Source organism: Tauraco erythrolophus, chromosome 9 (genome assembly GCF_009769465.1).
Source record: "Tauraco erythrolophus isolate bTauEry1 chromosome 9, bTauEry1.pri, whole genome shotgun sequence".
NCBI lineage: Eukaryota > Metazoa > Chordata > Aves > Musophagiformes > Musophagidae > Tauraco > Tauraco erythrolophus.
Window position 1 is genome coordinate 28309051 of NC_141473.1, and position 25480 is coordinate 28334530.

At 41.0% G+C, this 25480-nt stretch overlaps 1 protein-coding gene across 1 annotated transcript; it reads right to left on the reverse strand.

Moving 5' to 3' along the window:
* Positions 1-2067: 2067 nt before the first annotated feature.
* PLAC9 (placenta associated 9) lies at positions 2068-12710 on the reverse strand. The gene is made up of 4 exons (XM_009986714.2): positions 12653-12710; positions 3294-3394; positions 2220-2340; positions 2068-2108 (listed from the first exon to the last, which is right to left on the reverse strand). The coding sequence occupies exons 1-4, from the start codon at positions 12708-12710 to the stop codon at positions 2068-2070; spliced, it is 321 nt and encodes a 106-aa protein (XP_009985016.2).
* Positions 12711-25480: the final 12770 nt, after the last annotated feature.

Sequence of the window (25480 nt, forward strand, 5' to 3'; positions counted from 1 at the left end):
AAAGTACAAGGGAGAGAGAGGCTTGGATCTAGGTCAGTGAAAATAGACTGCTTGTTAATCAAGAATGTGCAAACTCCTCCTATTATTTCACGCGTGCACGCTCTCTCTCCATTCTGTAAAGGTCAGGCAGGTCCTTTTTCCTAGAAGAAGTTGTGTTGTGTTGTGTTTTGTCATGGAAGAAAATGGGGGTGTCACAGGGGTGGATGTTGAGATTGCTTCTGGATTGCATTATCACTGCAGGAAATGAGAAGAGTGTGAAGAAATCAGAATAAGGTTGTTGCACTTCCAAATTCTGACTAGGACGTGCAGGTAAGGCTCCTGTTTCCATCAGTGGTGGCAATGTGACTATGTCCGAAGCCACACTACTCCATACACTCATTTTTGTCTTACAATCTAAGCATATCTTGAGAGGAGATTGCAGCTGAAAGTGTGTCTTCATTGATTTACACCAATAGCAAGGGTTCGCTTCTTTGCCAGGTAAGGAGTAAGCTTTTGAATTAAGGGAAGCTTTTTAGCTGTGCTAACCTCACCTGATCTTGTTTTCTTACTGAGAGGGCCATATTTGAAATGCAGTTTTGATTAATTAGGGGTGCTGAAAGATATAGCGTCTAAAAGCAAATACCTTTTTATTATAAAGCACAGGAACGCAGAAGGCAAACTACAGCTGAGGATTGTTCACACATCCTCAAATTCAGGAAACACAAGCTTATTAAATGAACAAAAGTGCAACTGTTGATGACAACCATACTGTTACATTCAGCTGTCTTCGCAGTGCTCAACTGGTATCTGTATAGAGAAGAGTTGATGTCATTATTTTTGGTTATAGGATCAGGATCAATCTTTGTAGATAAACATAGTTTAAAACATCAGTCTTTTAAAAACATGCTACTTTAAAGTGGGGAGTTGTCACTTTGATTCAGCAAATCACAAAAGGAAGGTCCTAGAGCTCTGCAATTCTTGAGCCATTTGGCTGTTCTTGCAAGCTCCATCTGAGTGGTACTTACTATAGATGTGCTGCAAATATGCTGAGTTTGACTTAGAATTTCCATTTTAAATTCACTGTAACACTTTACTAGAATACTTGCATTTATTAAATAAATTATTGGTGCAGGGGAGTAACTTAATTGTTACCTAATAACTGCCCCTCACAGAAAATTGGAAATATTAATGAATTACAAAGTTGGTGAGGACATATCAGTCATGGTGACCAGATCTATACAGCCAACTGCAAGAACTAAAAACCATCATAAACTTTACTGCTGTCTACTTCAAGCCCACTTTCTGTCACGTAAGTGCACTATACTATGTATGCGTGTGTGTATGCGTGCAAACAAACAAGAAAACCAACACTGACAAAACTCACTTCATAAGCATGTCTGTGGATGCTCATACCTTTCCACAAGAAGTTTATTTTCCACTAGGAGTGTGTCTCACCTTGTTAAATGGACTATTGATATTTGGGCAGAGAATGAAGAGGACAGAGCATGATAAGAAGCTGCGTAGAATAGGTGATCTCATCCAAATAATTTCTGTTGTGATTTAATTTATTCCTGAAACGTTTATCCAGGAGCGCATTTTGTGTGAGGGGCTTGTATGTCAAAATTGGATTTAAGATATCAAAATAGTAGTACTTCCCATAACAACTTCTGTGGTTTTTTGCCCTCTTTGTTCCATGTGTGACAAAGAGGCCTTGAGACTACTTAGTCTATCCTGCTGTTCTAAGATGTGATGCTTGTTTAACATTTGCAGTGCTGGGGAAACCACAGTCCTATCATTTCCATGGTGCACTGTCCTTGTAAGAAAGCTTTTTGCTTGAGTCTATCTTGCTGCATTATTTCTTCTTTCATTCACTTTTGCAAGGGGGAAGAAAAGACGACTTTCATCTTTGTGGCAGCCTTACTTGTTCTGATGGGCTACTTTGATGTTCTTTAGACTAAACATCCCCAATTTAACAACCTTTCTGTGTAGGTCATGTATCTGGCTCCTTGGCTGGGGTTTTGTTTGTTTGGCGAGCTTTTTTTACGTTTTCTTCCCTGCCTCTTTTTAGTTGTTGTTGAAATGTGATGTTCAAAACTGGACCCAGTGTTTCAGCTGAGGTCTTAGCTGCACTGAATTGAATGAAGAAATGACTTCACACCTTGGGGGAAGAAAAGATGGCATGTTTGATAATAACATGCACCACTGTTTTCAACTTATGTTATATCCCACTAGATACTTACCATCAAAAATGTCTATAAGTGGGGCTCCTGGAGCGATGGGGATATTTGAAGTTGTCTCATTGATGATGTTGAGGAGTGACTTGACTTCTGATTCTAGATGCTCCACTGTTTTTATTACCTTCTAATGAAAACAAGGGAGACAAATAGAGAAAGGGGGTAGTCAAAGGGTCGAGTGGAAGGAATTGTACCAAATGTGTTAGTGGAAGTGCAAATCTAATGTCCCATAATGCTAACAGCTAATTTAATTTTTATTGTACAGTGCAGATTTAAATATTTGTTGTGTCGTGCTGGCCTCTAGTGGCACAAAGTATTAAAACTTTGTTTCTCGATAGTTTAATTGCAGCACCTCTGTATAAAGAATCACACATAATTTGACTTTTTGGAGCGAGCTTTGCATTAATTTGTTTTTAATTCATTCTCATTTCTGAGCTACCATCATATCCAAGAAAAGAATCTGCAGGGAAGATGGGAGGAGCTGATGGGGTGGAAAGAGGAGGGCTGGAACTAGAGCAGGAGAGAGGTAATGTTGCTGTTTGAGAACCAATAGCATGTGGTTTGGCAGCTGCCCAGCTGGAAATAGTTAGCACTGGACACCTGTCTTGCGAGTGCTTAAGACACCAGGGAAAAAACTTAAAACTTTGCAGCTTTCCTAGGATCCTAGTCATAGAGTTCATTTAGCTCTTGAGTGTCTGCAGGAGCGAGCAGAAACTTCTCCATCAGCCTTGGAGTCACCCACAGAATTCACAGCTAGCCATGAGCAGTGTGAACTTTACGAGTATCGCTTCTGAGATTGTTATGTTAAAGGCACAGTTATGAACATTTTAGGAAAGGCTCATATGTAATATTCAGTGATTGGTTAATCAGTTGTTTGGAATTTATCAAGATTATATGTTTCTGGTAATAATAGCTTTATGGATAGTTACAAACCATGACATCTGAAAAAAATTGTCAGACCTTGAACAAAATAATATCAAGAAGGATCAATGTCTAGAAGCATCATTCTTCATTCTTTTCTTTGGTCTAAAGGATTTGGCAGAGATCTTAAGGTCCAGGAGCCAGCGCAATAACTCTTACCTCTTCAATAATATCTAAGCGTTCGTGGATCTTATCATGTTCATCACACCAGCTTCCTCTTCCTAAACTTCCAGGTAACACACTGACAGGGTCTGCAGCAGCTGGAAAAATAGCCATGGTTAATTAGCAGGAGCTTTTTAATAGCAGTCCTTAACTTTATGACTTCCAAAGTGGTATTTTACATGCTAAACAGCATTGTTTATTAAACGAGTGTAGGAGTCCCACATAGAAATTGAACCTCTCTCTAAATAACTACAGCTATACCCCAGTGCTGTGAATGTCTCCTCCCCTCTACACATGGTCAAGGTTGGTTGGAACAAAGTGTTTTCTCATTCCAGGGTGGTTTATTTGTTTTGTTTGTGTGTGTTTGTTTTACAAAATCTGTTTTTTCCTACCTGTGTAGGGTGAATATTTATAGACTGTAACTCTGTCTCTACAAGTATAAAACCTAAGCACTGGGAAGATCTACTTTATGCATCAGTTCCTCTTAGACTTTCTTTAGAAGCAGCTGTTACAGTAAAGCTTTGACAAGCAGCTAAGTTAGTCTACTTAAGCGCCAAATTGGATACAAACTAATGATTCCACTGTGCCGGAAACTCATCCATAGCAGTCTGATTTTGCAATGGGAAGGGAAACAATAAACGTATGTACTGCTGATGCCATTTGCTGACCAAGTCACTCATATATGGTGCTATATACAAAATTGCTTATCTCTGTCAGTTATCTGTATTCACTTCTCAGTACTCATGAGCTCTTGCTCTTTGAACATTTCATTCTGCTGGCTCTACTCCATGAAAGGTCAGTACCTGCTGGTGTCCATGCTTTAACAGAGCCAGTTTCCTTTACATAACTTTTGTGCAACATTCAGTAACAGTTAGGTTTTAATATGTGTGCATAGAACTGTAGCAGAGTATTTTAAACCCCATTAAAGTGATAACATATCTTGCTCCATGTTGGTAAAGTTAGGTCTTGTTCTTGTTTGAGGCTTGAAGAGGCTATGGTAATGAGAAACCAGCAGTAACTCATTCTGTTGTTTGGTTGTAACGACAGAGGAAACTGAGCTTGTGTTACAATGAACAGTAAGAAACATAAAAGCAACTATTTCTGTCTTCAGTACTGTTGTGTGACAGCAGTGATTTGGAACTGCTGCAGTGCTTCGTTGTAAGTCTGTGCCAAGATTTCTGGAGTGCAGGTATCAGATGGTAGCAAACACAAGCCAAGTAAGGATTGTAGCCATTGCAGTTTGGTGGGATGAGAGATGTGCTCCGACTTGGGATGGTATCCTTGAAATTGGAGGATGGAGGGCAGGGAGGAGGAGAAGATTAAAATGTGATCTGATGTACTAGGCATGATGTTATTTAGAAATCGGTTTGGCAGAGCTTAAGAGAGAATTTTTAGTTTATTTGTAACAGGATATTGATTAGGGTTGGGTTTTTTTTGCATTGACCAGGAGGTGGTGCTGTTAGGACAGAATCCCAAATAATTAATCTGCCTGTTTACAGAAGACTGCTGAAATATTCACGTATTTGAACACTAGCTGCTTTGCAGTTGCCCCTTTTTTTCCCCTTTGTTGCTGCTGTTGGTGTTTTGGGAATGTTGTTACCTTGTACTTAGTGGTCAAGTGAACCATGCTACTTCTCAAAATTTTTGCTTATTTACGTTTTTTTACCGCCATGACTGGAACAATATGGAGATATTGAAGTTCTGTGTCAGAAGTGGAGGTTACAATGCAGTGGCCAGTTTTTCTCTACAAAACTTTTTTTTCCTAATGATAGGATAATAGCAAGGTAATCTCCATTTTACTGTTAGAGGTTAATAAAATTTCCACCTCTCCGGTATTCCTAACTCCAGCTCTCTGTGTCAAGCCTGACGACCCAATTCAGCTGTATGCTGAACTGCATATGTAATATGCGGGCGATTGCTGCTGCTGGCTGGGCAGCCTGTGCTTTGGTCAGCGTAGTTCTCATCTGTTTTCTGAGCATTGGCTTGAGGCTTTGGCTACTGGAAACCCTGATGGTTGTTTTGTTGTCTGGCTTTTAGCTCTTAACCCACAGCCTTTATCTCTGGGATGGGCTGTTCACAGGACGCATCCGGTCCCTTGTAAACACAGCACGTATCTGAGTCACTGTGGTCAGACAATTCAGCTGAAGCAATAATTTCTGTGTGCTCAAAGAGAATCCCATGCTGCTTATGAGCGCTGTCCTTCTCTGTATTGCAGATGGTGAAAGAAAATGACACAGTCTGCCTTTGGCACTGACCTGCTCCAGCAGCATCTCTACCTCATGTAATAGCAGTCTCTCTAAAGGGAGCGAAGAATGGAAGGCTTTGAGCCATGTAAGCAAAAGACTAATGGCCTTGTAGGATACTTCCTTGTACTTGCTCTCTTGTCACTGGAGAAACATTTTAAAAATGTAAATTAAAATTTTTACTTGCCTACGTGTCAAAGCACATGCATAGATGGGGGAAACTTTGATAGTAAATTTTAAAGCTATCAGCTTTCAAAAGTAAACTGTTCTTTGTACGCTGTATAAATGATGTATTTAAAACGTGTGAGTATTTGCGACTTCTGACAGCTTAAGCAAGTATGTAGGAGGTACATTTTGATGTCTTGAATACCTCGTCTGAAACTTAATTGATTACTTCAGGCAGATATTTGTGGTAATGTTTCAATATGGCAGAGAGAGCATCACCTTTCAGTTAATTTCCCATCTGCAAATTCCCAGCTGATGCTTCCTGCAAGTGAGATGCTTAGTTCAATTCGTGAAGTCCGTTCTACTTGATATATAGGTGGTTATTTTCCATCAAGAATCAGAACTCTCCTGATCAAGATAAGGAAACCTCCCCTGCCTGTGTTCCGCTAAGTCCTCTGTGCTGCGTGCATGGTGCCCATAAAGCTGGGTAGTTCTAACTTCCCTGTGCTGTCATACAGACAGACACCAGCAGATGGAGCAGGAAAACAGAGACTCGGAGTTGGTTGCTAGTTAGAATATGTTTTATAGAAGAATATGCTTAATGTTTGAAAGAAGCAGCGTGATGAAGAGTAAAGATCTCTCTATCATGGTCAGCCTGACTGTGCAAAACTTGGTCATAATTATAGCAGGGGATAGAAAGAGCAATGAAGTAGGAATTAAGACAACCTTAGCAAACAGTTAAGGGCAAAGGCCTTAGTTTTAGAATACCTCTTGGTTAAGCTCCTCTGCCTCCTGTATGTTTAATATATTCACCCAACCTCCCAAGATGTTGCTTTAACACACTACCTGAAGAAGTCCTTTTCTAGGACCATCAGGATTCTGTCTTCCCAGTTGCTGATGAACAGTTCATTTTGATCATCCAAATAGTTGCTAATGTTACGCATCAGAATAAACCTGAGCAACTGTTTCTTCACTGTCATTTGCTGCGGTTACCAAGACTGACAGAACTGAAGTACACAGTCACACAGATCTGGTAGGTCTTTATAAGTATCCTTCCTAAAGATGCATTGCTGGTCAAACTGAAGTTACAGGCTTTATACAGAAATTACTGGGTTGGGTTCTTTGGTCTGGGTTATGGAAAAGTCAAGATGAGTAACCATAATGTTCCCTGTTGGTCTTAAAGTCTGTAAAATTCCTTTTGCATCATTCTATGACCAGTGTGGTTTTGAAAGTTAACCGAGTGTTCACGTTGAGCTCAGTAGGGAGGGAGGAGTAAAACAAAGCAGGCCACAAGCCAAATGAAAGACAAGTGAGACTGAAACAGGATCCAGATGGCAAATAAGGAAGCCTGAGATCATGTGATAGACCAAGGGGAATAAAGGAGAACATATATAACTTTTAAAGAAAACATACTATGCTGTGTGTTCTTGTTTGCACTGCCTTAGGTTTAGCAGTATGATTTCATTCCTGGAGCGTATAGTATAAGGTGGCCAGATAGATTTTGATGAGAAAATGAAGGGGGTAGCAATGGATTTATGCTCCAATAGGAAAATGGTAATGAACTTGAATATTAAGTTCAAATGGTGAACTCCCTAACCAGTTTAGGACGAATGCAACAGACCTATTAAGGGATTTGCTAATCCTTGCTTAAATTATTCCTTGTCTAAACATAAGTGTTGGACTCCACTTTAACTTGTGTATATAACTTTGAAGTGTTAGCTCAAGAAATTACATGGTTTACAAAGGTGGTTGGTGAAGTTAACTTGCAGCTGAATACAGGAGAGATTCAGTTACTTTGAACCTGAATTGATACTGTCACTATTAGTGCTTTCTGACCTAAGACGATGTTAAGCCAAGACTGTTAGTCGTACTCAGTTTTGGAGGCTGTTCTTAAAGGCATCAAACTTAGTTTCCAGTTATGTCAACCCTTAATTACATGAGCATCCTTAAATATGGAAGTACTGGATAAATTTTCTGTACCACCACTGGTTTCATTATCACCACTGTGCCCAAATTCACTTTAAGCTGTATTATATATAACTTAATCCATATTAAATTTTATTGTTAGGACGCCAAAGATAAATTATTTCAATAGAACATGTTGTATTGGAAATGCTTTTTAATGCTCAGGTTGTCTTCAAATTCTTGCATGCTCAGGAGCATATGTTTAACTGGACATAGAGCATCTTCCAGACTGTAGTCCATGAAACTCTGTCTAATGCTTAGCTGTGATTTAGGCACCTCTGAACCTCTTTCTAGAGTTTAGAGTTTCTAGTTGCTTAAAGATAAGGGAATTCTTGCCTTTAGTGATTGCAATGAAGACTGCAGAAATTGTAATAAATATGTAAAATTTCTTAGCTTCTTGTATACTGTCATAGGCTACTACGCTTTACAATGGAGGCAACTGCAGGGGTTTGCTTATGTGTACATGCAAATATCTATATACATACAAATTTTAAAATATATATATATGTACACACACCTTTATTAGACTCTGGCTTTTATGGCAGAATTACATTTCAAATGCCATATAGGACAAATGTAGAATATCCAAAGTGTGAGACTGCAGGTAGATAGAGAATTGACAGTAGAAAGCTTTTCTGGAATTTAGGGGGCAGGGCAGGATTGGTTTGGTGTGATTTTTTTTTTTTTTTTTTTAAATCATTTCAAGAAGGTACATTGAAAGTTTTTAATGCCTGTTTAGGGATTAATCTGTAATCTATACATTCACTGTATGCTTCAACTGCTACCTGAATGCCAAGCCTTGGAAAGATTTCAAACATGGAACAAAATCCAAGGGATTCCTCTGGTATCCAAGATTCATGATCCCCTGATAGTGACAGAAACATTCTGAAATAACTTTCTTTCATGAAATTGATTATTTTTAATATCCATTTTAGAAGCGAAGTAGCCATATCAGAAAGTCAAGTTCCAAACATGCAGACCTGGCTCATGCTCTGTTTATCAAGATGTAGAATATGCTACTATGAATATTATTCCAGATCTTAGATCAGTTAAGATTGAATTTTAATTCTTTTTTTCCCTGAAAGAGAAGGACTAAAGAAGAAATTTCGTGTGTTTTGCAATGTATTGCATTAGTGAAGGTGGATCAGGGTATCAGCCTACCAGTTCTCGCTTCTCTAATTTGTCTGTCCCATCAATCTACATGTGAGGTGCCATGTTGTCGTGTGTTCTGGCCCTAATGTGCCTCACTTGTGCTTGTGAAATATGCAAAATCAGAAATGGGGCCAGGGATAGTTTGTGCTGCCAGCGGGCACTCTTTTTTTTTTAGGCACAGCAAAATCTGGGACCCTTGCCATGGCTGGCTGCCAGAAGCAAAATTGCTACTTGAAAAACCACTTCTCTTCTTCTGTTGTGTTACCATATTTGTGATGGTAAGAAGCACTTAAGTTTCGTATATTTTCATCCAAAGGAAAGAGGATAACAATAAAATGTTCCTGTGAAGGAATTGTTGACTTGGAATATGTTTCCAGCGTGATGGTCTTCTCAGCAAGCAGCCAGGGAATATCCTCTTGTGCTCGCTGCTGCAATTGAAGATGGCTACAGGGAATTAGACTGATAAGAGATGTGAGCTACATAATTTGCAGGTAGGTTACTCTAATTCATACTGTGTGTTATGATGGGATACTCTGATGCTTTGGGCTGCAAACAGAAGTTTCCATTTATTTCTATGTAAATGTATGTTTGGTTTGGAAACTAAGGCAAAGTGTTAGAAGGATTATATCTAGTAGTTGTATAGGAGATATTTGAGTGTGGAGAAGAGGATGAACAGTTTTAGGATGAGTAGTCATGTTGTAGCATAGGTAAAGAATGTAAATTATACAGAATGAGTGAGTTTAAGGCTGATTTGAGAATGGAGGAGGTGACATACATGACTATTTGATGCCACCATCAATTTGAAGATGACACTGGTGTCTGGAGATAGAGTTTTTCAGTTTTATGAGGACATGGCTTTTGGTCTGTGTTTTAGTAATAGGAGCTATGGTCATGGGGAGTGGGTGAGGTGAGTCTGTGACTTATTAGTCAGCTCTGTGGTTGTGTAGTTTGCAAATGAGTAAGTTATGGTAGTAGAAAGATGGTAGTACATTGAAAGAAGATTCTTGTAGTTTTGTTCTAATACTTAAACAAATCCAAGAATTTGCTTGAAAATATGTTTTCCTCTGGCAGAGAGTTCATATGTACTGCAACAGCTCAGGAAGTAGAATAGTGATATATATACACAAACATAAGTATGTACGCACGTATACATGTACACACACACGTACTAGATCCCAACATTGACCGGCAAGATTCACAACTGCTTCTACCAGAGCAGATCAACTGGATTTACAAATACTGCTGCATCCTGCAGATGAACAGCAGGAGTCCAATATTTCTAGACCCCAGACTTTTTTGAAGCTTGATATTAACCTTTGCTTTACATGTGGAGGTTACAAAGTCCACAGAACTTAATAAATTCCCCTTAACTAAATATAACAAAACTTAGGGATTTACAGATATATAAATCTGTAAAAAAAGGCTCGGTTCTGTACAGAACCCCTGTCTTCAGATGCCTCGTAGTCTTAAGAAACACACCTACAACTGGGTAACACCTTGTTGTGACAAACTCTTTCTCCTTCCTGTTGGAGCTCAGAGATGAATGTTTGCAAAGGCTGTGATCCTTGCATTGGAGACAATAATGCCAGTAGGTTTCTATAAGGACAGAAAATACCTGTGACACTGGGATATAGCTTAAACCACTACTGGTTTATTAGTAGAGAAATACGAGTCCCACTCTGATTTAAGATGGGACCTCTCTCATCGTTTTTACTGGGGATTTAATTTTACAATGCAGTAGTTTAATCTCCTGGAGGCAAAACACTGTTCTGTGAGAATGCAACTGGTCAATCCGGGGCAAAAGTAGGCCGTTAGGCAATGGTCTAGCTCCAACTGCTGAGTATCTCCTTTATAATAGCCCCTTTCACTCCAAAACCTTATAGGTCTTCCCAGCTTTGATATTGTATATGGATATCAGAGGATCTAAAATATTCTGAGAAGTTGTAATATGTTAGCTGAATGAAGAGTGAACATTGATGATTTACTTATAATTAAAACCAAATGAAACTTCTGCTGCTAAAAAAAAAAAACAAAACAACAAAAAAAACCCACAAATCATGCCACAGTGTGAATTATTGATCAGCAAAGACTTCGCTGTTGGGGTGCTGCACCCCTCGGAACAATTTCCCCAGAGGTTTTGTAAGAATGGAGACATATTTAAATGAGGCAGGTGTTGAATGCTCCAGTGCCCCAGGCTACGTTGTATGCTACATTTGAGCAGCACCCCACAAACTAACCCAGCAACAACAGCGAAGGACTAGAAACTGCGACCATTAGACAGGAGCACGGGGTTGCATCCGGAAGGGTTCCCGTGCCAGCCTGTCCTCCTGAGCTGTCTGAAGGCTGAGCACCATGAGTATGAGCTTATATCCATTAATGACTGAAATAAGGCATAAATTCTACTTTGGCCAACCTTGAACTATTTTTAAGAAAAACCCATGGAGGTTAAGGGGGAGAATCTGTAATTAAATGGAACATTAGATTCCCTGACTCAAAGGTAGCAAAGGGAAAGTGGAGACAACCTTTTTAAGCCTGTCTGCCAGCCATGGTACTCCCCTGGCTGTGATGGACACAAGCTTTCCCATCTCACATGAAGTACTCCATGGAGACAGTGAAAATGAGTCCTTGATGGAGCACTACCACCTGGCATGATACCGGGTACTAATCCCTGCTGCAGCTGTTGTTCAAGTAATATTCTGTTTGGCTGGATTTTATCTGAGTTTGCTAATAATTTCAGCTTAAACAAAACCGTATTTCTGGAGGAATAAACAAAAACATTCTTCCAGCCTTTTTTTTTTTTTAATCCCTTTTATTTCACAAGATTTTTGTGAAGCTCACAAAACTCACAAGAGGATATTGAGTACTTGTGGAGTGAAAACAAGTTAGAGCGCCCTTGTTGGGATATTGATATTTCAATTCATCACTGATAAACATTACAAAGCCGGTTGTGTGGGAGGGAGATGGGGCAAGGAAGAGTGAGTAGGACTTGGGGGCAGAAGGGACTAACAGTTTTTCAGGAAATGTTTTGATTGTAATGGAAACTTACTACTTTGCCATGAAATACAAACACTGTGTGTTGTCAAGAAGTAAGAGCAGAGGGAAAATAAAGCTGGGCCTCATCTAGCAGAAAACACGTAATACAAACAGGCTGGGAAGCCAGGTTTGTGGTTACATGGGGACTATAAACTCTTGAACTGGCCAAGCTGAATAGCTTTCGATCCCACTGCTGGCTACGATGTGACTGCAGGTTAGCTGAGCACTAATGTGCTGTTAATGAAAGTAAAATTCAGATGCCATCTTATCAGATGCTGTGTGTTTATACTTGACACTCCCATGGCATTTGGAAAAGGAGTTATGTGCCTCAAAATCTCAGGAATGAATCATGCAAAGCAGAAGAGAAAAAAATACAGTGCTGTTACCAGCAAATCTCAAAAGAAGGGCTTGAATAAAGGAAAACCTTTCTTTATTCACGGTGAACTTCTATCTCATTTCTGAGCAGATTAATGCATATGTTATTAAGGCTGTCAGAACAGTAATTCTGGAAATGCAGGGCACTGGCTGGAGCATCTGAATGCAGTTCTAAATTTCTGAAGATGCAAAGATAGCACCTCCCGCGAGAAGTGAAAAATATTTACCAAAGTGATATGCCTCCAGAATGGAGGTTAATAGCACAAAAATGAAGTTTTTCCTGTTAAAAACAATACTGCCACAGAATTTTGAGATGTATCTGTGTCCCCTTCATATTAAACCCATAGGGTTCTTTACCTCCTTCTCCCACCCCATGCTATGGTTAAGCTACAGTGTCTACTTTGCAAGCTTGGAATCACTTACCTTGAAGATCTCGTTGCTGAAGGATTAAAATAAACGCCAGCGCCCAAAGGAAAAGCATGGTTTCAGCCTCTCCAAGCTCTGCCGTAGTCCTGGTGCAGAGCCCCGCAGCCTCCCTCCCCGGCTTTGCATCGACTCCTCCGTCCAGCAGTTAGTGCTGAGGTTTAGCCAGAGTTGGGAGGAAATATGCCCGGGCTGAGCCAAGATTCTTGAGCTGTTCTCTTCTGCTTCCCTCCTTTTAAAAAACACCCTTCCAGCTCCACGCAAAGCCCCAGTTACCCAGGCAAGCTGGCAATGGTCCAAGCTCCCCAAAGGTTTTCTTTACCCATATATTTATTTACACAGTCTACAACCAGGATGTGCTGAAGAGCCCTGAATCCTGTAAATATGGCAAGTGGGGCAAGAAAAGGAAGGGAGAGAGGAGGAGGAAGGGGTGCTGGATGTTTCTTTCCCTGTAGGGTTTCATCTAGGGCGGGGAAAGCAGAAACACTGGAAAACACAGGATCTTTAGATGTTGGGACCTTACAGGGCTTTTTCCATTATTTACTCATTTTTAAGACTGCAGAAAAAACTTTTTTGGGCAAGTTGAAGTCCCACTGGACAAGGTATCTCCTTCCTGGTATTGTTCCTCATGTTCATTTGAGTTGAGTTTCAAACTACTGCAAGTAAAAAGTGAAAGGCCATTAAGGTGTCCTACTTAATCCTAAAGGCCATTGTGCAGGAAAAACAGTGTTCTGAGTACTGAAAATAAAAACCTGCAAACTAGAACAGATTTCCTTAGTCTTCACCACCTCTCTGGCAGTCAGAAAAATGAAGTTATTTGAATAACATACCTGAAAGTGAGTCTGTAGAGGTGCTATCAGAGAGTTCAAAGTACAATTATCCTCAGTGACTTCCAAATCAGGTTATATCGTAAGCTCAAATACAAGGTAAAGTAGCCTCAGTAATAAAGATTCTGTGATTAGAACATTGCTGGTAACTTTGAGGCACTGAGAAAAACAGGGCACAGAAAAACCTCCATGTGTATTGAGCCCTCAGGGCTGGTGCTAGTAAGTTAACGTTTTTATGAAACAAAAATGAACTTGGCTATGAGAATTAGAGTGGCAGTGTTTTTCTGGGTGTTTTGGCTTAAATTGCTACGTAGCAATACTGCAATTTCTACAAATTCTTGTTTTGAGAACAAATCTGATCTTTCTTACTGAGAAGTTACATACTTTTAAATTTTGTTATAAACAGGCCTTTAGAGAGGAACTGTGGCAGGTAACAGCGAGTCCACTGTGTTATTGCGTTTGAATAGGAGATGTTGACGTGGTAGGCTATGATTTTTGAAGTGAGAGATTAATCTGCGTGTTGTCTGTGCTTTGGAGAGAGGAGACTGAGGGGCAGAAGACGAATATTTAGGAATAATTGGCTGCTGTTTTCTGAATGTGTTTGTCCTTTGACTTTGTCCTTTCTTAAGCAGAATCTTCCGAAGCATTCTCTGTATTGCAAAGGGAGCCTGTTCGTGGGTGCCTTTCTGCATGCTCTCTGTCACTCTCTACACCATATTATTAAAGAGCACCGAACATTCATGGAATTAGTTTCCCCTTCCACACACTATAAAAAATAATGTGATTTCCATTCCAGACCACCCCTGCTGAGGTCACTCACCCCCTTTACAGCACATTTCCTTGAGGCTCCTCCTGAATTGCTCTCAGGCTCCTGGAACAGTTCGGTCCTTCCAAAGCGCTCGCTTCTTGTTTTTACGTTTTGTGTTATGTTTGACCATAGTGAGGTGCTGGTCTGATAGCCACAGGAGACTAAGCAAAATAGTACAGTTTTGGTCTAGTATCATACTCCAGAGGTTGTTTCTGTAGTGAGGGAGAAGCTCTTTCCACTGCAGGGAAATGCAGCCAGAAAAAATACTTCTGCCAAGCGGGGTTCTGCTTTTCAGTAGGACGACCTGTCCTGAGAATTTTGGTGATCTTGGTTAATTACCTAAGATGACTTTTGTTATTCATAAATACTCAGAATGAACCTACAGTTGAAGACAACTTAATGAGCAACACGAGGTACAAAAAAATCTGAGATGTTTGACAGAAATCATTAAATTGTAGAGTAGATTTTTCAGCGCAAGATAGAAGATTTGAGAGCAGCAGAAAGAATATGACACAAACTATTTGTCTTCTGAAAAGTTAGTAACTGATTACCATCAGAGAAAGCATTCTTCAATGCATTCATCTTGGAAATGTCCATATATGAGAACATAATGAAATCAAATGAATATAGGTTTGCATGAAATCCAGCTGTTGAGATGTTCCCAAGATACCAGCAGCCAAAAAAAGCATACCAGTGAACAGGGATGTGAATTTTTGCCAGCAGGCAGTCTGGTGAAAGGGAGAGCAAACACAAGGATTAAGTCTATTTTGGGAGTGGTTTTTTTTTTTTGTACAGTCTTTCTGTATCTTTTTCTTGGACTAGTCAAATGCTTGGCAAAAGCAATAAATAAGTGCACAGTGATCCCACTGAGTGCATAGGGAGAAGGAACAGAATAAACAAGGGGCATGTGTCAGCAGAGGATGTATGTGCCATGTGAAAAAGATCAAATCGTTATTGGGCACGAAATCCTGCAGCATATAGGCTGAGAGAGGATATAATTGAGCACACACTTGGTGAAAACTGGAGTGCACTGTACTCCAGTCCCCCGGGACTTCAAGAGAGATAGAGAGAAAATTAAGTGGAGATTACTTCAGGGAACAAAAACACGGTAGAAAACTCATCCTTGTAGGGAGAGTAAAGCGCCTTACAGTGAAGAGAAGATGAAAGAGAATAATCTCTGTCCTGGATTTAACACTGGTGGATGATGAAATCAGTGTAAGGTTTGTGTGTCCTGCCTACCTGCCCCTGGGAGAAGATTTGTGTCCATTGGTGACTGTGGAGATTCCTTGGGCTCTCGTCACAAGCTTAATATCTGCAAACTGCTCATGACCAGAAGATCTTGCTACTTGGAGGCTATTGAACACCTTATGTAAAAGGAGGCTTGGTTCATGATCCATTTAGAAAAGGTCAATTTTTTTCACCCTCTTAGTTTACTCCGTTTCTGACTGCTGCGTTGAAAAAGGAGTTGGATAGATGTGGAAGCAGAATTTTGTTACACGGAGAGGTTGATTTCCACCGAACAGGTATGCAGCTTGTGGACTGCTTCGAAGGGAAGCAGAAGCTTGCTCCGCAATGAGCACATGTGCTTGGTGAACAGATGAGAGGCCTCTTGCAGTGGTGATTTCACCAGAATGAAGTAGGCATTGCCATTTAAAGCTTTTGATAGTAGTGGCTCTTAGCATCACATCCCTGACAGTCTCCATGAGCCTCCATGTCTCTGTTGTTCACGGGGCAGCCTTGGTTGGTGTTACAGGTCTTGTGGGTTGCAGCCTTCACTGTGTGAACACCTTCAGGTTCTGTGCCAGTGGGATCCTCTCTCCAGTCTGTTATATATCAACTTGTACTAGTGTTTATTATGTTGATTCGCAAGGGACTTCAAAAAGTGTGAAGTTCTCCTGCTATTGTCATAAAGGCAAAATCTTTGACACTGTTAAAAAAAAAAAAAAAGATTGATGGTATGAGATACTGTCAAGATCAGCTCTGTCTCCGATTGTACCCTCCCTGGAGAAGTTAACAAACTATGTGTCACGGATCTCACAACTCCAATCCAGCCTTCTTCCAAAACAATACATTTTGTCCTATGCCGAAAGCCAACAGTGAGTCAGCTACAGGAATTGACTCTCCTGTGTCATCTTCATGCCAACACACTGGGCAGGATTCTGTTTGCCAGCATTAGGTAAGCATGTGATGGCTTCAGGCTGTTTTGCATCTGTGGCTTCAGCTTCCTGAGCAATCATCTGCAAGGAAACTGAATCAGAAAGCTGAAGGAAAAGGTGGGTCACATGGAATATGAGTGAATGATGTCATTTGTTTTGTATTTTTAACTAGTTGTTGGATCCTTTCATTTGACAGATTTCATGTATTTTATGAAGCCTGGCCATGCCTCAGGAACCCCTATGAGATACGGTATGCGGTCTGCCTGCCCATTTTATAGAAAGGAAAACTTTGTCCGAACAAAGTTGGATTAACTATATTTCCATCTAAATTAGCAACTTGGGAATAGACTCTTGACTCCCAGTCTTGTATTGCACACATGGTGATCTGATACGTACTGTATTTTCTATTACAGAAGGCTGCGTCCCTTTGCTGTTGTAACTTTACGTCCACCCGTTTGAGTCACATAAAAATGTGAAATAAATCTGTGAGTCCATGGCAGATAATATTCCAGAAAATAATACTCATGGAGGAAGTACTTTATTATTCCCAAATTAGAATTACTCAGCTAGTGTGTTTAGCAGATCAATATTGCAAACCACACCAGTTAAATGAGATAATTACTTGAAACTGGACCAACATTTTCATTCTGTGAAGGAGCAGCTAATACCTGAGAAGCTATTCATCAGTTGAATAGCACCTTGCTGAGCAGGAGTCATGACAAACAGCAGCAAAGCAGAGGTCTGTGTTACTTGACGTCTGTGTACCTTTCTCCTTTAGACAATGCATCAGCCTTGCATATGAAGCTTTTGAATATAGGTAATGTTGACCATATGAGGGACTTGTGAAGGGGAGATAGCTAATGAAACAGAGAAACAGCTGGAAATAAATCTCAGTTTCTATTACTAGTCAGCCTGTTCTCCTTTCCTCTTAATTACCACGAGGTCACAGACAGATGCAAGGGAAAGAATGACTTGCCAGAGAGAGAAGCCAAGCTAATCACTCCACTGCCATTCCTCTGAAAATTTACAGAACATGTACTATTTTACAGCCAATGTAGTAAAAATCCCAGGTTAAGACTCCTTTTAAAATATGTGTTGGAGGAACTATAATACTGTAGCAGGATGGTAGTGGTTCCTTTGTTATTACAGATCCCTCACATCTTCAGCTGCAATTTTTCTTCAAGCATGCTTCTGACACATGCTTCTACGCAGAGACTGAACAAGAATATGCATGAATTTTTTCATGCTGCTGTCTGCATGGTTAATCACATGGTGGATCCTGTCCAACAAGATTTCCCAACAGTACAGCTAGTTATTACTCTATGGTACTGGCTTCTCACCTCTTTAATTCCAGCTGCAAAACTGCATTAAAAGACAACTTAAATTCTTTCATAATGCCACTATTTAATAGGAGAATTTGTGGTAGTCGCCATAGGGAATTTGTGTAATCGTGAATGGGAAGAGAAGTGCCCATGAAACATTTCTATTAAAAGTTGATCCAAGGAATGAAAAACCTTGTGAGAGTATGAACAAATTAATAGATTAACAAGATGAACATGCACCACAAGCTCTGGAGGCAGGGCATTAATTCAGATTGTTAGGAAACAGATGTAGACTCTGGATTCTTGTCCTCCACCCCTTATTTTGAATTTTTTTCTAATGAGATCCTCGAAGTGTGATCAGTTCCATATGTTTTTAGGGGAGGCTGATGGTGGTTACACCTGCTATGAGTCTCCTACATTTGCATGGATATTTTAGTTAGTGTTAAGGATGAGTAAGAGCGAGCAAGATTTATCATCTGAAGCAAAGTCCTTGCAGGAAATCAGGATAGCCTGGATGCTGTTTCTAACGCCAGATTTTAGGATGTCCTACCTTGCTTTAAGAGACTAGTTGGCTCTAAGTATATTAAAATATCTGCTACAATATTCTGTTCAGATGTAGTAAAATGCTTTAAATTATCTGTCCCAATTGTTCTTTAATTCAGACCCACCACTGGAACTCATTGCAAGAATAATAGAAATATTATTTCTTAATTCAGATATTCATCTATGTAATTTTATATTTTTCTGTAAGCGCCTTCTGTTTTTTCCTTCTTGGATAATACTTTTTACCATCTACACAATAACAAAGGGATAATCTTCTGTTTCACAGTGGTGACTACCTGGGGTCTTTTCTAATTAACTTTGAGAAAAGAGGAAATAGAAGAAGACAAAAAAATGTAGAAGGGGGGAATGGAGGGCTAATTGCGTGTCTGCAAGGAATAAGAAGCATCAGAAGTGAGGATAGAGAAGTCACATGAATCAACAGGATGCTGTAAGTAATTCTGAGGTAATCTCTCCTCTTCAAACTATCATTAGGAAAGTGAATTAGGAGATAGGACAAGAGCTTGTGGTTTGAGTTTAGAAGAAGAAACGACATCAGCTGAGGGTGCAGAAAGCATTCTGCTGGTGTCAGCAGCTGGATGTTGGGTACCAAGACGGGGAAACAGCCACTGGCAGGGACTCTACTGCAGAGCCTTGATGGGAGCGGGTGGAAGGGAGCGTGAGGCCATGGGGAATGGCCGGGTGGAGGGCAGGGGAAGGGATGCAGGGTGTGGGCTGGCTAGCGCCAATAAACGTCGCCTGGCAGCAAGCAAGCTGCCTCGCGGGTGGCCAGGGAGGTCATCTATTCCTGCTACTGGGCTACCCTGGCAGCCCATCCGTCTCCCGCCCCACCTTCCGCCCAGGCTGCTCTGTTGTTTTGCTCTTCCCACAATGGCACTGGCCAAAGCCGGGGCTGGGCACAGCCCAGGTGAGCTGATCTCCAGCACAGCGTGAACTGCAACCGAGAGTTCAGTGTTTTAATTAGACGCTGCAGGAGGGAAGAGGATTTAGATCAATGAGTGTCTAGGCCAAGGTGACAGATCCCCAACTGTTACGTACCTGACCTTGAGCTTGCATAGGCTGATGGGCAGCGGAGGAGTCCACCTGAGTGTCAATGCTGAGCGGGGCATGGCTGGTGTATGGCACCTCAGCAAAGCATCTGTTTATTTCAGCAGAAACCATCGTATGTTCTTCACTGCTGCTGGATATCAAAGCAGTGATGTCTCAAACATCTTTGAAAGCTTTTTGAGCCTCTGAAAGCATCATGCAGTAGTTAATCTATAGACTGTTGCAAATCAGAATCCCTTTGAGTAAGTCTGTAAAAGGCTTTCTGTGTTTCAGCTCATGTCTGCTTCTCATTTGAATGCTTGGTGATTTTTGTTAGTGAAAATAAAGGTAATGATTGTAGTGGTACTTTGAAATTATACGGTGCCACTGTGACGTTCTAATGCCATCTGAAATAGCGGCAGGTGAAGCTGTTGTTCACAGTTGCTGTGCTCAGCACAAACAAGCTGATACCTCTCTCCAAGGATTCAAGGAACGGGCTTCCACTGGTGATCCTTTCCTCTAATGTGATCACAGCCATGTGAGCGATGCTTTACACCCAGGACAAAAAGCCTGGAGTCAGTAATAACGTAAGGTGTCTCATACTACCCAGAGATATCTCGATACAGTCTTTGCTAATTAATATCATTTTATGAGGTGTGTTTGGATAGATTATTGGATACTTTTATGGATCTGCAATGCTAATTTACTTCCTCTGCAAGTATTGAAAATACTATCCTACAACTTGAAGTGGAGATAAGCAGGATACAGAGTCATAGAACAGTTTGGGTTGGAAGGGACCTTTAAAGGTCATCTAGTCCAACCAAGCTAAATATCCCAAATAGCAAAGCAAAATGTTTTACTGGTTCTTATCAGTTGTTTAGTCTCAATAGCAGAGAGTGTGCATTTTTTTGTAACAGCAAAGCACAAGCTTTATGCTGGAGTTCCCAGTTTTTGCTCAGCTGTTGAAACGCGTTGGTTCAGCATCTTAGAATCAGACCTCTGATGGATATAAATACTATTTTTGGGAGATAATTTCTGGACTTCTAATGTAAAGTTTTGCTTTTTGTCGTGATAAATACCTCATCCTTTCTGCAAAATGTTTACCTGCTAAGCAGATACAGTCTGTTCCACGTAGTAACTTCACGCAAAGCACACTTCCGCTTCCCTCTAGCTTCTTGTGCCAGCAGATACTTGGAATTTATGCTTGTCCTTTCTTTCAGTCACTACAAAATCTAGCTTGAGGAAGGTAGATCTGTTTCTGCTGATTTCAATCCATCTCATCAGTTTTTTCTCAGCTCCCAAAGAGAACAACAGGAGCATGATATTTCACTACCGCAGGTCACCTGCTGTCTGACATAGAAACACTGGGAGCTGAAACTCTGGTCTGCTTTATAAATATTGATCTATGCAGAAACTGAGATGGAAATGAAATTAGTATACTAAATTAGAAGGAAATGTGAAGCTTTTGGGTGATCATTCCTTCTTTTTCTTTTTTTTAATTGGCAATTCTTTTTGAATTGTCTATATTTATTTATCCATACTGATTATTATAGTGGTTTACCACCACATTTGCATCGATACATTGCATAATCCTAAATTAGCGTTTTGGTTTTCTCTGTTGCTACTCTCAGAACAGCTTTTACTGTTTTTCTTGGCTTAACTGCAGACTGTCTCCACCCTCTTTCCTTCTGCAACTGATCAAATTCTACAAAGAATTCTCTGCTTTGGATAGACTATTGCTTCCCACCCGTGCTGTTCTCACTGAGGTTGGAAATGTTATTAATTTTATGTAGTGTGGGAAAAAACTTGACTAACCCTTCAAAACCATCTTTCGAGTCCTGTAGTTCAATGAAGTCCTTATTTACAATGGTAATAGCTATTTCCCCCAGTGCTTTCCAAACTGAGTTCTCTCTGGTTGCAAGAGAATGAAGCACTGTTTTCCATTTTCAAGGTAAAATGGTCCTGTTTTATTTTTCAGTTTGGGGAAATCGCAGCAGAACCTTGTTTAGAAGGTTTTCTAGGAAAAGCAGCAGCTGTTACTTTCCGCGTTTTGCTATCTTTTAATGTTTTTTTTTTTTATGCCAGGGACTGAGGGAGGAGGGCAGGCAGTCATATACAACTTGACGAGTGTAAAACTGTTATTCTGAGGCTTGGATTTTTCCACTTCTTTCCAGTCCTAATCAGTGCTCATGTGCTAGTGTGTATCGTCAAGGAATTTCAATTCTGTCCCTTGATTAAAGTGTGCGTTTTGTTGGATTTTTCTCTTTGGATTCAAAATTATGTGCAAGATAATAATATTGCATGATGATGTGGATAAAACCACTTCTCAAGAATTGTCATTTCAGATGTATACAGTGCCCCTGATGGAGGCTGGTTTTACTCATTTAGGTATGCCGAAAGCTGTACAGATACGAATGATGATTTCCTTGCATAAACACAAAAAGTGGAGTGGTGGCAGTATGGAAGATTTAAGTAAAACATTCAGAAAACTGTACAGCACTGAGTAGCTGTCTTTCTTCCCTTAGGACACATCAAACAGCAGCTGGGAGGAGGTAAGAAACTCCGGATTTGAAAAGAAATGTGATCTGGGGAAGACCTGTAACTTGGCATCGTCCTTGACTATTTCAAGTCAATTGTGTTCGGTTTCACTTGACTATACCAGCAATGTAACTACATCTTACCTATCCACCCCCTCCCTCTCATATAAAAAGAAAAACTCAAAGATGAAAGGTAGTTTTTCCTTCCTGCAGTGGTTGTGGTGTTTTTTGAAGCACTGTGAACAGATTTTGAAGTGGCCGTATTAAATTATTCCAGGTATGGTTTAAGAGAAGTAGGAAAATGGTTATTTGGAGAGTTTGGTTAGAATCTGTAATACTCCAAAATCTCCATGCCAGGCTTATTTGCAAGTTAGATAACTGATCACCAAACAGACTATAGCTCACACCAAATCAATGCAAAAGGCACAGAAAAGTCAACTTCAGTCTATCCCAGGACAGGTACTTTGTTTGTCATGTGCTAGCTCTGGAGTTAGTCTTACGGTCCACGTTTTTAAATCTTCAAGGAGTTAGAGGACTGATCTCTGGATACTTAGGTAACTTGTTCATTTTCCATATGTTTTGGTCTGCTGGTAGTGATTGGCTTGATCCTATTCAAGGTGAACAAATATAATGAAAATTACATATTTCAGTCTATTAGCTAAGAGGCTTTGGGCTTTTCAAAACTGAGTCAAGAGTGAGATTATACGTGAAAGATTTGCGGGATATTAAAAGGTGACGTGCTAGAGAAGATTTTTGCCAATTAGGTGCAAAGCAGAGAGAAACGAGGGCGTACTGGGAATTTCAAGCACGGCAGACAAGAACGCTCTGCAGACAGTTTATCTGGAAGTACTCTGTTTGAAAAAGGAATTAACAGAAGACTATATCAGAGAAATCACTAATGGGATGTAGCCTTTATAGCTAACTAGTTCAAACGTGTAGCTGGTCTGCCATGACCAGCGTGCTTGTCAATGTAAATGAAGTAGATGGCCCCGTAGGTTAGAGAGGTTGGATTCCCCCCGCACCTGATTAAATGCTCTCGGTAGCAGTGGGAAGGGGGCTGTGCAACACCCTGCTGCCATGACCTTCGCTGTTTGCACCCACCTTGCAGGTTGTAAAGCTCCTCTAACAATCACAGCACTCTGCTTGGCAAAAATGTCTGAAAAGGCAGCAAAATCAGGAAGGAGCTGTAAGCTTCATCATAGCGTTTTTGTGCTAGCTGTTGAACTATGGGCCCATCTAGTTCAAGTGTACTAAACCTTGAATCGAAAAGTGAAATGTGTAGTTAAGTTCACCCCCAGCATAAGTGTTTTGATGTGAAACTACCTCTAAAAATGTCATTTACAGGGATATTTCCTTCTGCTGGAGAGTTCTGCTTCTTGGACAGCAGCAGCCAACTCTAATTGCATTAGTAAAGACAAAGGAAATTAGGAATTTCCTGGCGAAGGACTTTAGGAAGAAGTAGGAGACAAGATTAACTTCATAGATGAAGGTGGCTGAGTTATTTAAAGGATCCAAGTAACATTGAGATGTTGTAGTCAGAGAAGACGCACAGATACTAAAAAGCCAGTGCCTGTGAAAGCTGACAAAATCTAATCTCTCTAGAAAGAGAACATGGGACTGCTGTGTACGGCCGTCTTCTCTGTGGGCACAGATAGCGAAGGTGGATGCATGAAGTGGCGGATAAAACCTAAGAAGCTTTTGAGGACAATGAAGTTTTACAGGCAAGAATGAAAGGAAGACACGTCTAATAATAGTGTGTGTTTAACCGTTTATCTCTCATTAAGGAAATAAGCAGCTCAGAAAATGGTCATAGTTAACTTACAGCAATTAGCAGTGGTGCAGTACCTTCCAAGACACTGTGCAGTCAGCGTTTCCAGCACACATTTAGGTAAAGGCTTTGAATGGATGTCTGACGTGGGCCTAAATCTACGGCAGAAATTTCCAAATAACCTTTTTTCCTAGTAGGCTGCTTATTTGGGAGTGTTTTAAAAGGACAGTAATTCAATGCTTTGTGCATTTCTGTCCTGAAACAGCTTGGTGATTTTGTTTCCAACTGCTTGGCCAAAAGATCCCAAAAATCCTTTTACTGGTTTAGTGTGGTCTACAAGTGCCGATCACAGATCAGGGCCACGTTTGGCAGGGAACTGAGTTCATGTTAAGACTTGAGCACATTGGTCTGGACTCCCAGACACCTGAAAGCTTGACACTGTGATTGTCACTGCTTTTAAGTTCCCTTTCCTGCCCACTGTTGCACTTCAGATGTGTTAGAGCAAAGTAATAACTCCACCTGCCTTCCTCCTGTGCTTCAAGGCACGGGTGAAGTTGGCCTGAACTTCACCCTGGCTTAGAGCTGCAAGTGCTGGCAGCAGCCGACTGCCTTTTGGTCTCTTCATTTCTGGCAGCAGCGTGCTGCTGGTTTGTGGCCACGTGTAGCACGTGCCACCTCCACAGCCTGTGCATCCACTGCCTGGAAAGGGAAGGATAATGGGGGTTTGGGTGGCAAAGACAGGAAAAAATGAATCCAGAGCTTCATCTGTACTGATGAAGTCGAGGGAGTGTGGACCTCTCTGCCACGGCAGTGCAGGGGAGGCTCCACCAGCACAGCTCAGAGTTTCCTAGAGATCCCAGGAGACTATTTGATCATTTGTTCTGACTCTCCCATATAAAACAGTTTATAATATTTCTCATGGTACTCTGTGGGGGGAGGGTTAGGTCACAGCTTGGGTTAGATTTTATGATGTGCCTGTTCTTTGTCTTGGAGGTTAAGATTTTGTGCTCTATCAGCAGAAAGTAGAGTGTACTGAGGGACTGCTGATATCTGGTAAGGGCCACCTGGTCAGTCTCTGGGTAGCCTGAAGCCTGTGCTCCATTGGGGCCGTATTCCAGAGGAGGCAACAAAAGAAAGATCCCCCACTGCACAGCCATCCTGCATCTGGAAATCTGGAAAGCACTGCCGTTGCTAACTCTCCCTCAGGGCAATGAAGAACAGATTTAGATATGGTGGTTGTTTTTTGTTGTTTTGTTGGGTTTTTTTTATATCTGTTGCTACAGTCTTTTCTCTAGGTGATCTTTTTTATCTGTATGATCTGGATCTCTCTGTTTTTCTGCAACAGGGACTTGTGCCAAGAGAAGCTCCTCTGTGCCTGAGTCACGAAGAACTGTGTCCCTTGGTGCTGCCTTAAAAGACCCCTGCAAGTGACTCAACTCCCACAAAAAAAGGCAGCCCTTCCTTGGAACTTCTGCCTGCCCAAGTGCACGCCGTTAAGTCGCCCTGCAGCATGTCCAGATCATGCTCCACAGCTAAGAGGTAAGTAACTAAAGCTTCAAGTGTCCTGCTAACAGAGTGTCACCCAAGCGTAATCTGGGTCCTGACTCAAATTGACAAGGACAGGTTGGCCTCTGAAATAATCTCTTTAAATAGCAGCAGCCGTCTCTTTCAGAGGCACTTCCCTCCCCCAGCCAGCGCTGGAGAGCTGCTTACAGCACGTCGCCCACTGTTTCCCACCCAGGCATTGCAGGGCTGGCACTTCTCACAGGCAAGTGTGTCCCCTGCTCGCCATCTCCCAGCTTTGCTTTGCACCAGGAGTTACA